General features: G+C 36.2%; 2 protein-coding genes across 4 annotated transcripts in view; one reads left to right on the top strand and one right to left on the bottom strand.

Moving 5' to 3' along the window:
- The window catches only part of WASHC4 (WASH complex subunit 4), a 55,813-nt gene extending 51,042 nt beyond the window's left edge, over positions 1-4,771 (top strand). Inside the window, exons 32-34 of one of the 2 annotated variants that reach the window (XM_081249072.1) lie at positions 17-116; positions 2,118-2,193; positions 2,532-4,771. In XM_081249072.1, coding sequence (XP_081105198.1) covers positions 17-116; positions 2,118-2,185 — 168 coding nt within the window. In that variant the 3' untranslated portion in view covers positions 2,186-2,193; positions 2,532-4,771. Of the gene's footprint in view, positions 1-16; positions 117-2,117 lie in introns of both variants that reach the window. The other variant, XM_081249071.1, reaches the window with a different exon arrangement.
- A 7,678-nt stretch (positions 4,772-12,449) lies between these two features.
- The window catches only part of APPL2 (adaptor protein, phosphotyrosine interacting with PH domain and leucine zipper 2), a 52,454-nt gene continuing 48,896 nt past the window's right edge, over positions 12,450-16,007 (bottom strand). For both annotated transcript variants that reach the window (XM_081249073.1, XM_081249074.1), the window contains 3 exons: positions 15,721-15,861; positions 14,873-14,920; positions 12,450-13,584 (listed from right to left, as the gene is read on the bottom strand). In XM_081249073.1, the coding sequence (XP_081105199.1) occupies positions 13,450-13,584; positions 14,873-14,920; positions 15,721-15,861 (324 nt within the window). In that variant the 3' untranslated portion in view covers positions 12,450-13,449. The remainder of the gene's footprint in view (positions 13,585-14,872; positions 14,921-15,720; positions 15,862-16,007) is intronic.

Here is a 16,007-nt window from a genome sequence, read left to right as displayed (position 1 = left end):
TTTTTAATTTACTTAGGAATTTGAATTGCTCTGTTTCTCACTGAGCAGTGCAAGAATTTTCTTCAGAGCTGACAAGACTGCAGCTGAAGAAAACCAAGAAAAGAAAGAGAAAGAAGGTCAGTGAGTGGCTTAAATTTGGAAAGACCAATAAATCTGTCTTTAGTAGTAGACACGAATACCCCATTTTATCTAGTCAGACTTTTCTTTTTGAAAAATAATATAGACCTAGAAATGTCTTTTTAAAGAAGTAAAGCCTAAGGGGATCATTTGTGAAACTGAAAAGAAATTTAACATAGTTTATGCATTTCATTCTGAGATAACTCTTTATTCAGTTCATCTCTTAATTAAAAAAAAATTTACCAAGTTTAGGGTTTTTTCTTTCACCCTTCAACTGTATCAGATAAGAACGAACAAATTAGAGGAGGAGACTAAATGTTGGCTTAAGTCAGAGCTGCTGATGACTAGACACTGACTGAATGTATGGGACAGGTGATTAAGAAGACATAAAATAGTCAGGGCCATTTTAGTGTCACAGTAATAGCCTCCTGTGCTCCTCCATAGCCAGGCCTTGGAGAATTAGAGAGCAGTAGAGCCATAATAGCTGATAGTCATTAAGGAGAGGATTCTGTCCGTTATATTCTTTGTGGGTGTAAATTGTTCAGCATTTCATACTTAAGGGACCCTCGTGGTACATTTCTCTCAAATTTGAAATTTAGCAACAATTGTCTTCCCTGAAGAATGGATATTTCCTTTTTTCTGTTATGGAAATTATGTAACTTAGGTTTCCTCTTTGGAAGCTTAAAACTAGGTACAGCAACATGACAGGTTTCATGTTTGCTCTTTTTCCTTTTTCTTACTTGTATTTCACAAATCAAGAATAAAAGATACTTCATAAAATGTGATGTTTTTACTAATCTTATTTTGCCAGTTAAATTTTAAAATAAATATGTTTTTCACACCGAATAGAGGTGATTCATTTGGGTAGACCACTTATATCAGTTACCCTGTTCCCTGTTGATAATGTTCCATCAGTATTACTTAAATGCAGGCATTTTTGGAATCTAGACTGAATAATAATCGTGTTCTTGAAGAATGATTGCCGGCTGTTACCTGGAAGATACTAAATATTTATTAAATAAAAAAATATGTTATGTTTGGGTTCATTTAAAAATAATATTTAGTGAAGCCATCTGGAAGAATTAGAGTCAGTATAATCTAAATTGTGAAGAAATTGAGTTATTGCTTACGTTCTGCTCAGGCCTTTCGTGATGCCAGAACCTTGTCTCCAGCCTAGGTAACTAGGAATATTCTGCAGGTGGATTGGCCATTTACTTTAAGGCCTAAAGCATTAAGACAAAACAGACATTTCAGTCTCAGTGGAGCTCCTTGCTTTGGACTGCTGTTCTTAAGGAGCTGTCTAGGGTTTTGGGTAATATATGTCACCCACGTGCCTGATGCTGGGTGGTGGTTCTGTTTTAGGACTCTATTTTAGCTGAAGTTTGCTCAGAGATGTTGTCAAAGTTGCTGAAAACATTAAATAGTTTTTCTCTGTTAATGAAGTGTATATATATGTGTGTGTGTGTGTGTGTATATATATATATATATATATATATATATATATATATATATATATATATGACATTCTGCACAAAAGGCAGAAATTCATTTTATCACAGTCATAATAAAAACCTGCATTTAAAAATAAAGTGTAAATACAGTTGGAAAGTTATTCATCCTGGACAGTTTTATATGTGAATTTGTAACCATGTTTCTATCAGTAATAGCACTACAGTTTCTTGGCCCAGCTGGGGGAATGTGCAGTGTGAAACCCACCTCAGATGCAGTTTGGCTGTCTCACAATTCTACACCACTATTACAAACCAGTCAAAACAATTATATTTGCAATATTTAGCCTAGGTTTCTAAAAAATTAAGGTAAATAAACTACATATAATTTGTGATATTAGAGAAACATTTGGTGGATGTAGCATTTTCTTAATTTGAAATTTAGCAATATAGTCCTTAATTTTGTTTTTTTAGTCCTTCTTAATTTTTTTTCCTTAATTCACTTTTTAAAATGAACATAAATGTGTCCATTATTTTCACTCATGCTTCCAGAAGAGACTAAACCAAGCAATGGAGACCTGTCCGACAGCACTGTGTCTGCAGATCCTGTTGTCAAATGATACTGATGGTATGCGTTGCCCCTATGAAATGATCAGAATTGTATATGAAATGGATGTTAATAAGCTAATAACCAAGTGTTTCCTGGGTCACATCTCGGGGAGATAGTTAGATGCTGCAACTCTCTAAGGCAGTGCTCTAAAGTTAAGTCCATTCTTCTTCCGAAGGCTCTACTTTTCAAAGGTTGAGAATGAGATTTTAAAATCACATTTTTGTCTGGACTTTGGCTAGATGTGCCTGGGAACAGTTATTTGAAATGAAGTTTTAGAAGGGTTAACTTAAATTCCTAAACTGCCACCTCAGACCTCTTGTAATCTACATGAATGTTTATAATTTGTATTTGTATAGATCTTTGATCCATATTTGTCTCAGTCATTGGGAATTCAGTGCACATACTATATACAGCCAGTAATGTTTAAACAAAAGGAATTGAGCCTGAGATTCATGAAGCATACATATCAATATTCTTATAAAAGGGATATATGAAGATGGTTTTGATACTAGAGGTGAGGCACAAGTGTTATGTAACCTTTTTGTACAGTGTGAACTGATTCATTGTTAATTTCATGTGGCTCACAAGAGCTGCTGCTGTCTGTGGTGAGACATTTTATAACTAGTTTACATTGCTTTGAGAACATTTAACCTCCAAAAACTGCTTTAAATTTAAGATTTACTTAATACTCAAGGGGGAAGAAAATACAGATAAAGCCATAGAGTCCTGCTTGAAGCTTTACTTTTGGCTGAAGGCATTATGATAGCAGAGAAAATGGAATGAATTCTTATTTCTACATCCAAACTCAGGTTTCTTCTACATTAGGTTGAACTGAAGTCTTGATGATGGTTTGGGCAGACTTTTTCTTTAAACCAAGTGTAATCTAAGAAATCAGATAAAGCACTGTGCAGGCTTTTAAAAAATTACCACTGTGAGAATAAAGTTCTAATAAACTAAACCACTTACTGATTTAAAAGGTACAGAAAGATTTTGAGTAAATTTAGTTCCTGGCAAGCTATTAGCTTTATTTTTGTAAAGATTATATCATTTAAATGGTTAATCATGGCCTATAATGTTTTAATATAATACAATGATACCTTTACAGTGAAAACAAAAAAGTTTAAAACTTTATGTGTGATACTAACATCTTTTTAGGAAATACTTGATTTTTCCATTGCACTTGCCTATTAAGCATTTCTTTGGGTAAATCCTGCAAGTAATTCTAACATTGTTGTTTGATTTCCGGCTTTTGGAACAGGTGTACAATGCCCTGTCTGTATTCATTGATCACGGTCAGGGTAACTTTCCCAGCTCAAGATAACACTTTCACTGTTAAAATTCAGAAGAAACAGAATAGGTAGGAAGTGTTTTTTGTTTATTATGTAAACATGACTTACAGAGTTACGTACAATGGATGGATTAAAGGCATTTAATATTTGTAATATGTACTAACTGTAGAAATGGCCCTAAAGCATGCTGCATAATTAATAATTTATATTTTCATTATTGTAAATGTTTATATTAATGATCTTGCATTTGATTATATCAAATTGGTCACCATTTCATAGCAACAGTATTGCTTTTTCTGTTTTTCTTCTCTAACTTCCCTAAAATCATCTCCTTTAATAGAGATAGAAATTCTAAATAGAAGAGAATCAGATGTCTCTGTCATTATCCCCACACATGTCAATTATTTTATCAATATTAGATAGAGTTCACATGCTGACTCCATGGATACCTACAACTGAGAAAAATGTGACAGATTATTATTTTGCCTTTAGTTCAAAATAATGTCACTGCAGTCTGGATGAGGTATAATAAGTTTACTTATTTGAAGTCAAATCTCTGAAACGATGAAGCATATTTAAGTGCTGTTAACAGTGCAGAGCAACAGGGCTTCAGTGTTCTACACCTAAGTTGATGTAGACATTTAGATGACGGTTTTCCTTGCTAATGTATTGATGTTAATCTTCTCATTTTTTTCAGACATACTGCAGTTTAAAAATCAGTGTGAGCCTTTGTTGTAAACTCACAGAAAACTTAATGTTCAAATTCTCAGGAATTAAGGACTAACCATAACATTGTCCGTTCTAATTAAATTTTATCAAAGATGGCAAGTTTATCTCCGTTAAGTGGGGCTTTCCTCTTCCCCACTTCTAAGAGAATACAATATGCATTGATATAATAGAACATTAATAAATATAATTTCAAAAATTTACTTCCTCTGGATGTTTATGTTCAAAATTGAATGTCTTAAACCAGTAGTTCTTAATATTGATCTTTTTGGAGTTCCCTTTGATCTAATAGTGTGTGGAATCTCTTTAAAAAAATACTTCCGTGCACACAGGCAAAATTTCAAGTATAAAACTGGTACTGGCTCTTCTTTGTGTATCCCAGGTGGACTTTTTGTTTTCTTTCCTTTTTATATTCTTAATCTTTCTGTTGCTTGCTATTTTCAAATAAAAGAACCCACATGAATGTTTAATTTTAAATCTTAATCCTGGGAAGGGATCATTAGTTTGCAATGCTGTAGTGCCATTTGCAGTCATGACTTGGACTGAAACAATCGTAATAAAGGACAGCCTTTTAAATACTATGCTGGAGAAAATGTTCTTGCTCAGAAAGTCTGATTGCTGCTCCTTCTCTTCTGAGGAGGAAAGTTTGTAAGGCTGTGGGAAAGATGAGACAATACCATCACATACATTGTCACGTTCCTCTTTTATGCTGGATTGGCCAAACGTAAAAGGTAGACTTTAACCAATTTTAATAATTTTAGTTCTTCTTCCAGCTTAAGGTGCAGAAGTTTCAGACTGTTGGTATACCTTTTCTTAAGAGAGATTTAATGCTACAGTTTTTTGATGTTAGAACAATTTAACAGGTTGTCAAAGACTTCAGTTTTAAAAAAGGAATCCAGAATAAGTGGGTCTATAGAGATTACGTGAAGTCATAGGACTATGCAGTGAACTCAGAGATGGTGATAGCAAAAGGAGAGTTTGGTTTATACAAAAAGTTCTTATATACTGTATGAAAGGTCGATTTGGACAAGTATATGGATATTTCTCTCTATTGTAATAGTTTGGTTCTTCTTTACCACCTAGTTTATCGGATAGCACTGGTTGTTCCTATCAGTGGAGACATACTCAGGAAAGTAGATGAGATTTATCTCCCAATCAGTGCAGATCTGATGTCTTAATTCTGGGATCACCTTTAAGGACTGTACATTCTGTAATGTAGGTAAGATCTGTGTGTATTGATACATTCTCTGGTAATGCCCTCATTGTTATTAACGTGAGGGAAAAAAAGTTAGCACTTCTGTACCCAGAAGCACCAACTATATAAAATTAGTATTACAGTAATCATTTCAGAATGTGTACAAAAGGTAATAAGGCATTAAAGATGCACTTTTAAGTTGATGTAATTACTGAATATCAGAATAATCGTCAAAGATTAATGTATTGAGAGAAGCATTTGGAGATTGCTTTGTCTCTGGTTTTCTCTGTGTGCTAGTAATATAGCACATAGTGGTTAGAAGCGTAGATTCTGGAGCCAGACTGTGATTTGAATCCTGATTTGCTGCTTACCAGGTTACTTAACCTTTCTGTGCTTCATTTCCTCAGGCATAAAATGGTGTAATAATATAGCTCATAGATTGTTTGAGGATTTAATTTGTATAAAGCACTTTATTAGGAAACTTAACTACTATAAATATTAGCTATTATTATGATTGCTCTTACAAGCACAAATACACTTGGCATATCATTATTAGCTGTTGAAGTTTGAAGATAAACTGTCTGTATTTGAGTTGGTCTCATAAAAACTATTTCTTTTTAAATGGCTCAGCTAAGTGTTGACAATGTAAGGCAGGTCCTGCTCTTCCGTAATGGTAGTTCTTACAGGTGGCTAAACAACCAAAGGCAATGCTGGGAAATGAAAATTGGTGAGGCTAGCTTATTTATCCCAGGGATGCAAGGATTCTTCAATATATGCAAATCAGTCAATGTGATACACCATATTAACAAATTGAAGGAATAAAACCCATATGATCATCTCAATAGATGCAGAAAAAGCTTTTGACAAAATTCAACACCCATTTATGATAAAAACTCTCCAGAAAATGGGCAAAGAGGGAACCTAAACATAATAAAGGCCATATATGACAAACCCACAGCAAGCATCATATTCAGTGGTGAAAAACTGGAAGCATGTCCACTAAGATCAGGAACAAGACAAGGATGTCCACTCTCGCCCTCTTATTCAACATAGGTTTGGAAGTCCCTAGCCACAGCAATCAGAGAAGAAAAAAAGGAATACAAATTGGAAAAGAAGAATTGTCACTGTTTGCACATGACATGATACCATACAAAGACAATCCTAAAGATGCCACCAGAAAACTACTAGAACTAATAAATGAATTTGGTAAGGTTGCAGGATACAAAATTAACGCACAGAAATCTGGCATTCCTATACACCAACAACGAAAAATCAAAGAGAAATTAAGGAAACACTCCCATTTACCATTGCAACAAAAAGAATAAAATACCTAGGAATAAACCTTCCTAAGGAGGCAAAAGACTTGTACTCAGAAAGCTATAAAACGCTGATGAAAGAAATCAAAGATGACATAAACAGATGGAGAAATATACCATGTTCTTGGATTGGAAGAATCAATATTGTGAAAATGACTATACTACCCAAAGCAATCTACAGATTCAATGCAATCCCTATCAGACTACCAATGGCATTCTTCACAGAATTAGAACAAAAAAATTTCCAATTAGTATGGAAACACAAAAGACACCCCAAATAGCCAGAGCAATCTTGTGAAAGAAAGACGAAGTTGGACGAATCAGGCTCCCTGACTTCAAACTATACCGCAAAGCTACAGTAATCAAGACAGTATGGTACTGGCACAAAACCAGAAACATAGATCAATGGTACAGGATAGAAAGCCCAGAGATAAACCCACACACATATGGGCACCTAATTTACAACAAAGGAGGCAAGAATATACAATGGAGAAAAGACTGCCTCTTCAATAAGTGGTGCTGGGAAAACTGGACAGCTACATGTAAAAGAATGAAATTAGAACACTCCCTAACACCATACACAAAAGTAAATTCCAAATGGATTAAAGACTTAAATATAAGACCAGAACACTATAAAGCTCTTAGAGGAAAGCACAGGAAGAACACTCTTTGACATAAATCGCAGCAAGATCTTTTTTGATCCACCTCCTAGAGTAATGGAGATAAAAACAAAAACAAATGGCACTTAAACTTAAAAGCTTTTGCACAGCAAAAGAAACCATAAACAAGACAAAAACACAATCCTCAGAACAGGAGAAAATGTTTGCAAATGAAACAATAGACAAAGGATTTATCTCCAAAATATACAAACAGCTCATGGAGCTCAATATCAAAAAACCAAACAATCCAGTTAAAAAATGGGCGGAAGACCTAAATAGACATTTCACCAAGGAAGACACACAGATGGCCAAGAGGCACATGAATAGATGCTCAACATCACTTATTACTAGTGAAATGCAAATCAAAACTACAGTGAGGTATTACCTCATGCCAGTCAGAATGGCCATTATAAAAAAATCTAGAAACAATAAACGCAGGAAAGGGTGGGTGAAAAGGGAACCCTCCTGCACTGTTGGTGGGAATGTAAATTGATACAGCCACTATGGAAAACAGTATGGAGATTCCTTAAAAAAACTAGAAATAGAACTACCATATGACCCAGCAATCCCACTACTGGGCATACACCCTGAGAAAACCATAATTGAAAAAGAGACATGTACCACAATGTTCATGCAGCACTATTTACAATAGCCAGGACATGGAAACAACCTAAATGTCCACGAACAGATGAATGGATAAAGAAGATGTGGCACATATATACAATGGAATATTACTCAGCCATAAAAAGAAACGAAACTGAGCTATTTGTAGTGAGGTGGATGGACCTAGAGTCTATACAGAGTGAAGTCAGTCAGAAAGAAAAACAAATACCGTATGCTAACACATATATATGGAATCGAAAAAAATGGTTCTGATGAACCTAGGGGCAGGACAGGAATAAAGAGGTAGACCTAGAGAATGGACTTGAGGACATGGGGAGTGGAAAGGGGAAGCTGGGACGAAGTGAGAGGGTAGCACTGACATACATACACTACCAAACGGAAAATGAATGGCTAGCGGGAAGCTGGTTCATAGCACAGGGACATCAGCTCGGTGCTTTGTGATGACCTAGAGGGGTGGGATAGGGAGGGTGGGAGGGAGGCTTGAGGGAGGAGATAGGGGATGTGTGTGCATATGGCTGATTCGCTTTGTTGTGCAACAGAAACTAACAGTATAGTGAAGCAATTATACTCCAATAAAGAAAGATCCATTAAAAATAAAACGCATGCTTAAATCTTCAAAAAAAAAATCTCATTTTCCACCCTCCCACCTTTCATTTACATGGCACTTATTTTCAGAGGGCCTTAATGTGCATTAACACATTTCAGTTAAGTTGAAAGTCACCCACTCTTTCTAAACTTAAAAATTGTATTAAAAGATAATGATGTATGTACAAGAGTATATAATATGTATGTTTAGTGAATGAAAATAGAATGCTTGTGTAGCCACCAGGTAGGTTAAGAGCTTATTGCTACCACCTTAGGTGCTCCCATGATTCCTCCTCAGGTCTTGGCTCCGCTTTCCACTGCAGAGGAAACCACAGTGCACTGGGCTTTTCTTTGGGGTTACAACCATCTATATTTTTAAAAACAATATGATGGTGTTTTGCATGTTTTTGTAAAGTTAATATAAATGTATTCTGACTTTAATTCATTGTCATTTTTAAAACTCATCAGTGTTGATGCATGTAGCCATATAGTTTATTTAGCTTTATTTCTCTCATATTGTGTTACATGAATACACAGATATTTAGTCTGTAGGTAAGATTTGGGTTATTTCCAAATTTGGGATACTATGAATAGTGCTGGTGTAATCGTCATTGTACACATCTCTGGGTACGTGTGTTGAGTTTCTGCAGTGTGTCACAAGTGAATCTCCTAGGTGGTAGGGCCAGGTGTACCTGCAGGTTCCTTGGAGAGAATGTTGAACTGTTCTCCCATCCCAGCAGCAGGTGAGAGTACTCCTCATTGTTCCATCCTGACCAGCAGCTTAATTTCTGCAGTCTGTAGTCGGCATCTGTGTGGTTTTAATTTGCATTTCCTTGATTTTTATATGATTGAACATATTTCTAAGAGCCCTTTTTATTTTTTATTCTATGAAATGCCTTCATGACTTCTGTTTTTTTTCAATTTATCTTTTTCTTACTAATTGTAGGAATATTTTGTATATTCTGGATACTAATTTTTGTTGGTCATATGTGCTTGCTGAATATGCTCATTTAATTTTGTGTTTTCATTCTGTGTTTTATTGTGAAGTTAGTTTTAATGTATTGGATTTCAGTCTTCTGGTTTTTCATGATTTGCAGGCTTTGTGGCTTAGTTAAGCCACACTGTTTTGTTTTGGTTTTTTTTTTTTTTTTGGTAATACAGTCGATTTACAATATTGTGCTAGTTTCAGGTGTACAGCAAAGTGATTCATTTATATATATCAATATTTTTTTCAAATTATTTTCCATTATAGGTTATTACAAGATATTGAATATAGTTCCCTGTGCTATACACTAAATCCCTGCTGCTTATCTATTTTACATTTAGTAGTTATATATATATTAGTATTTGTTATTCTCATATTCCTAATTTATCTACCCCACCCCGCCTTCCCCTTTGGTAAAGTTTGTTTTCTTATCTTAGTCTTTTTCTGTTTATAGATTTATTTATATTATTTTTTAGATTCTACATATAAGTGATACCATATGATATTTGTCTTTCTCTGACTTCACTAATATCATCAGGGTCCATCCATGTTGCTGCAAATGCCAATATTTCATTCTTTATGGCCAAATAATATTCCATTGTGTGTGTACTTTTTTAAAATTTTATTAGTTTCTGCTTTATAACAAAGTGAATCAGTCATACATATACATCTGTTCCCACATCCCTTCCCTCATGCATCTCCCCCCCTCCCACCCTCCCCATCCCACCCCTCCAGGCGGTCACAAAGCACCGAGCTGATCTCCCTGTGCTCTGCGGCTGCTTCCTACTATCTATCTACCTTACGTTTGGTAGTGTATATATGTCCATGCCTCTCTCTCGCTTTGTCACAGCTTACCCTTCCCACTCCCCATATCCTCAAGTCCATTCTCAAGTAGGTCTGTGTCTTTATTCCCGTTTTACCCCTAGGTTCTTCATGACTTTTTTTCTTAAATTCCATATATGTGTGTTAGCATACGGTATTTGTCTTTCTCTTTCTGACTTACTTCACTCTGTATGGCAGACTCTAGGTCTATCCACCTCATTACAAATAGCTCAGTTTCGTTTCTTTTTATGGCTGAGTAATATTCCATTGTATATATGTGCCACATCTTCTTTATCCATTCATCCGATGATGGACACTTAGGTTGCTTCCATATCCTGGCTATTGTGAATAGAGCTGCAATGAACATTTTGGTACATGTCTCTTTTTGAATTATGGTTTTCTCAGGGTATATGCCTAGTAGTGGGATTGCTGGGTCATATGGTAGTTCTATTTTTAGTTTTTTAAGGAACCTCCCTACTGTTCTCCATAGTGGCTGTACCAATTCACATTCCCACCAGCAGTGCAAGAGTGTTCCCTTTTCTCCACACCCTCTCCAGCATTTACTGTTTCTAGATTTCTTGATGATGGCCATTCTGACTGGTGTGAGATGATATCTCATTGTAGTTTTGATTTGCATTTCTCTAATGATTAATGATGTTGAGCATTCTTTCATGTGTTTGTTGGCAGTCTGTATATCTTCTTTGGAGAAATGCCTATTTAAGTCTTCTGCCCATTTTTGGATTGGGTTGTTTTTTTGCTATTGAGCTGCATGAGCTGCTTATAAATTTTGGAGATTAATCCTTTGTCAGTTGCTTCATTTGCAAATATTTTCTCCCATTCTGAGGGTTGTCTTTTGGTCTTGTTTATGGTTTCCTTTGCTGTGCAAAAGCTTTGAAGTTTCATTAGGTCCCATTTGTTTATTTTTGTTTTTATTTCCATTTCTCTAGGAGGTGGGTCCAAAAGGATCTTGCTGTGATTTATGTCATAGAGTGTTCTGCCTATGTTTTCCTCTAAGAGTTTGATAGTGTCTGGCCTTACATTTAGGTCTTTAATCCATTTTGAGCTTATTTTTGTGTATGGTGTTAGGGAATGATCTAATCTCATACTTTTACATGTCCCTGTCCAGTTTTCCCAGCACCACTTATTGAAGAGGCTGTCCTTTCTCCACTGTACATTCCTGCCTCCTTTATCAAAGATAAGTTGACCATATGTGCATGGGTTTATCTCTGGGCTTTCTATCCTGTTCCATTGATCTTTCTGTTTTTGCGCCAGTACCACACTGTCTTGATTACTGTAGCTTTGTAGTATAGTCTGAAGTCAGGGAGCCTGATTCCTCCAGCTCCGTTTGTGTGTGTGTATTTATACATATGCATATCATATCTTTTTAAGCCAGTTGTCTGTTGATGGCACCTGGGTTGTTTCCGTGTCTTGGCTGTTGTAAATAGTGCTGGCTGCATGTATCTTTTAAAATTAGTTTCCATCTTTTCCAGATAGATACCCAGGAGTGGGATTGCTGGATCATATGGTAGCTCTGTTTGTTTAGTCTTTTTGTTTTCCATAGGCCACACATTATTAAAATTTTAATTAAACTGATTGTAGTTTCTAACAATGTTGTTCTCCCATCCCGAACAATTCTAAGCAAGAATTAAGGGGACTGTGGCTCTTGAAGCCTGTCAGAACTTACTGATCTACTATGATTACGATATAGAAATTTATAAGACATTAGTTAACAAACACTGAACTGTAGATTTTATGGTGTATAATTTCATACTGTTTTGACTAGCTCACTGTGTCTCTGACGGTACACACATTATAGAAGTGGATTCCTCAGTTAAACCCTTTAACCTAATTTTGAGTTGCAAAAGTTATTTTATTAATCCACCATTTTAAGAGCAGCACCTTTTAAAAGCTTGGCATTGAGATCACGTTATTCCACTCATGTTGCATAGTACATCCCCTCTGCTGTGATTTCATTATGATGTCCTAGTTTTCTTTTGGGAATTAACTGTTAAAGCTACAGAACCAACTTTAGTTTTTTTTCAGGGATGTTCTAGAAAATAACCACAAAAAGCAAAAGAAACAGTTTTTATTTGCTAGCTTTTATTGCTAGGTTAATTTATTACAAAGAAAGTGATATTTCTGTTGAACTTCGTTATAATTAAACATACTGTACCAATTAAAGGTCATTATACTTGTTTCCTAGTGGGCTGGGATGCCTGGAACCAGACATGTTCAGGGTGGAAATAGGAACTTTTATACCAAGCCCCATGGCCAGTTGTGCTTCAGGTGAGTTTTAAAGTTAATTGGTCCCTTCTTTAAGGAGGGTCTGGCTCAGAAGAAACAGGAATTGGTAGAGCTGCACCCTGTCCATGGTGATCCACCCCTAAAAACAGTATCTAAAGGACCATGAACTTCTGAATGCTGGTTCATTAAGGTTCCACTGTAAAACTAAACATCTTTTGTGGTACTCATCTGCTTGTCTTTTTATTGCATGATGTTTGAACAATTACCAAAACTAGACCTGCATCTGCTAGTGCTCGAGCCTTAATGCACAGGGCTCATCACCTAACTGCACAAATTAATGCTGTTAGGTCCAATTATGAGACAAACGAGATTATAAATATACAGTTTTCAGAATGACAGGCACTTAAAGCTCATTAAGTAAAATACAAAAATAGATTATATTAATAGGAAATATTTAGTGTTTATCAAATTATAAATCTAGGCTTTTACCATTTTTTGAAAAGATACTGGAAACTGAAAAGAGATGACACTGAAATAAAGTGAACAATGCGTTTTTTCCATAGCTTTCATTCTGAGCACTGAACAATGCGATCTAAGAAAAGGACTTACCCAAAGCACCTAAAATAACATTTGTAGATGGGTATGTTGTCAACCATTTCTTACTGTTTCCCTCCCAAGTCTCAGTATCAAGGCATCAATAGTACGTTCCACAAGCGGCTGTCAGCATTCTGAAACCCAAGTGGTGTGCCTGTATGTATTAGAGAAGTTGAAAACCCTTAAGGAGGTAGCTCTCCTTCCTGGGTGCTCTTCACCCAAAGGCGCAAGAAGGTTATGCTTCAGATTCTGCGCCTCTATTTTCACTTGGACTTCCATCATTGTCATCTGGTTGATCGTTTAACAGTACATATTTTCCATCATTGGTTAGTGGTATGGACAGCATTAATTGAGCCAGTGCTTCTGGATCCTGAAGTTATGGGAGTTTAAGGAGGAGAAAAGAAAATGCTTAAAATGCACTTAAAACCCCTTTGGCTTGGCTGTCATTATGTTCTGTAATCTAGCCTCATTCCTTCTGACTCGTCTGTGTGCGCCTTCAGTTGGGTCCTCCTTGAATCTCTAAAGACACCCTCAGTTGAATTACTTCCTCCAGAAACTAGGCCAAGTTTCTACCTCTCAGTCAAAATATCATTTACATAGCCAACTCAGAATCATCTTTCTGGAAAGAGTCCAGAGAGGAACTTCCCTCACAACTTTGACCTTTCTTTGTCTTTAAACTCCTTTTTTTCCTTTTACTCTATACCAAGAGTTGGCAAACTGTGGCCATTTGGCTCACCACCTGTTTTTATAAATGAAGTTTTACTGGAACATAGCCATGCCAATTCATTTACATACTATGGCAGCTTTTGTGTTAACAACAGCAGAGTTGAGTAGTTGGCAACAGAGATAGTAAGCTGAGAAAGGTTTATTATCTGGCCCTTTACAGAAAGTTTGCCAACTCTGATCTACACCATAAAATAACAAACTTGCACGGCTTGCCATTTTTTCATTATGTTGGTCTTAGTCCTTGATCTGTCTGCCCCTCCCTGATAGATTAGAATTGCACAAGCATGATACCTACTAGCTATTCAATACACGTTACTATTTACATTAATTAAACATTTAAAATCCAGTTCCTTAGTCACACTAGCCACATTTCAATCTGCATATTAAATAGATCTTTTCCATTACTGCAGAAAGTTCTTCTGGACAGTGCTGAACCAGAAGCCCCCTGTTCACTGCTGTAATTCCAGGGTTTTTCTTATACAAAATTTAATCTCAAAAATTAGTTGGGTAAATGAAAGATTGCAAACTGCTGATAGACAGGTCTGAGAGTCTTCATTTCCAATAAACGTCCAGGTAACGTCTCAGTGTTGCAGGGCCTGTGACCGCTCTGAGGAAGAAGGCCTTAGAGCGCATGGTAGATGCTGAGGTTTGTACCAGCTTCATTTGAAAGAAAGGAAATCTAGCCAACAACAACAGCAACAAAAAAATTGATAAAACAGTAGGAGGTGCAGCAGTGATACTTGCTAAGAACTCTACGTGTTACCAGTGACCATGGAACTAGCTGATCAAAAATGCCCGGTCGTTAGAAGCCTAAAAGGAGATCCCAAACCTGGCCACCCTGCCTAGTGAGCATCATTTCTCTTTTTGAGAGAAATCTAAGTGTAAAGATACCCTTTGAGTTGTTGTTAAACCAGCACTAAAATGCACCTTACCTTCTGAACCTCAATGATTTCTTTTCCCAAATTAATAGCATAACATATCTGCAAAAGACAAGAAAAGTAGTGTTTGGCAAAGGCAGAAAAGGATAAAGAATTTCAAAAAGAAATGGGATTATGAGAGTACAACGACGTCACTGTCTGCTCACGTCAGCGTGGGGACAGAGGGCCTGGCTGTAGGAGACTCATCACACAGGGCTCTGAACACTAGCATCCACCTGTCCTGGTCTCCTGTTGCCGGTTTGTGCGTACAAAGAATATCCAGGTTAAGGGAAAACTGAAGGTATTAAATCGATTAAAGTTCTTACCGGGATACCTTTTTCCTTTCTCTCTTAACCATATTTAACCACTGCACGTTCATACACAGTGGTAAACAAATACTTCCTGAAAGAAGGGTCGATTCATTTTGATCAATTCTAAGTAGTGAATGCAGTTTTTCATACTAAAGAAAAGAACAGTCTATATGTACTTTCCTGACATCTGCTTCCTTGGTTTGCTGAGAATAGATTTTCTCCATTGTAACTTTTGCTTTAATTTTTTAAAAAAGAATAAATTTGAGGGGAACTGCTTTAAACATTTCCTGATAGCTCTACTAAACACTTATATTTCACCATTAAACTTCATTCACTCTATTTTGGTTGATATGTATTTTCCATAAGGAAATTATACTCCAGTTTTCCTTCAGTGGGGCCTTACTAGGAGGTATTATTATCTAAACTACTCAATGGGGACCTGAAGAACAGTCAACTAAATATCCAGGGGGGCTGTGTAAAATAACCCTTTAAAAAGTATCTTTCTTTGGGCTGAAATATTATGGAATCCTAAGATGAAGAAAATAACAAGACCTTTTCGCCTTCGGAGTTGCTTTCAAAAACATATGTGCTCAGGGACTCTCCGCCTGTGGATTCGGGCATGCGGACCACAAAGCCAACCAGTCTCTTGTTTTCTTGATGAGCAGCAAACTGGGTGACACTAGTGAGTTCAAACTAGAAAAAAATAGGAATAGACCTAATATCACACAACAAACTGGAATTAAAAAACAGACAAGATCATTCTCCATGGCAAAAGTCATGAAAAAAGTGCACTTATTAGTGACATTTAATTTGGCAAATAAAATTTACTAAGTGCCTAC

Source organism: Mesoplodon bidens (genome assembly GCF_964165515.1).
Source record: "Mesoplodon bidens genome assembly, chromosome: 11".
In the NCBI taxonomy this organism is placed as follows: domain Eukaryota; kingdom Metazoa; phylum Chordata; class Mammalia; order Artiodactyla; family Ziphiidae; genus Mesoplodon; species Mesoplodon bidens.
The sequence above is the reverse complement of the archived record's forward strand: the minus strand, read 5'-3'. Positions and strand labels throughout refer to the sequence as shown.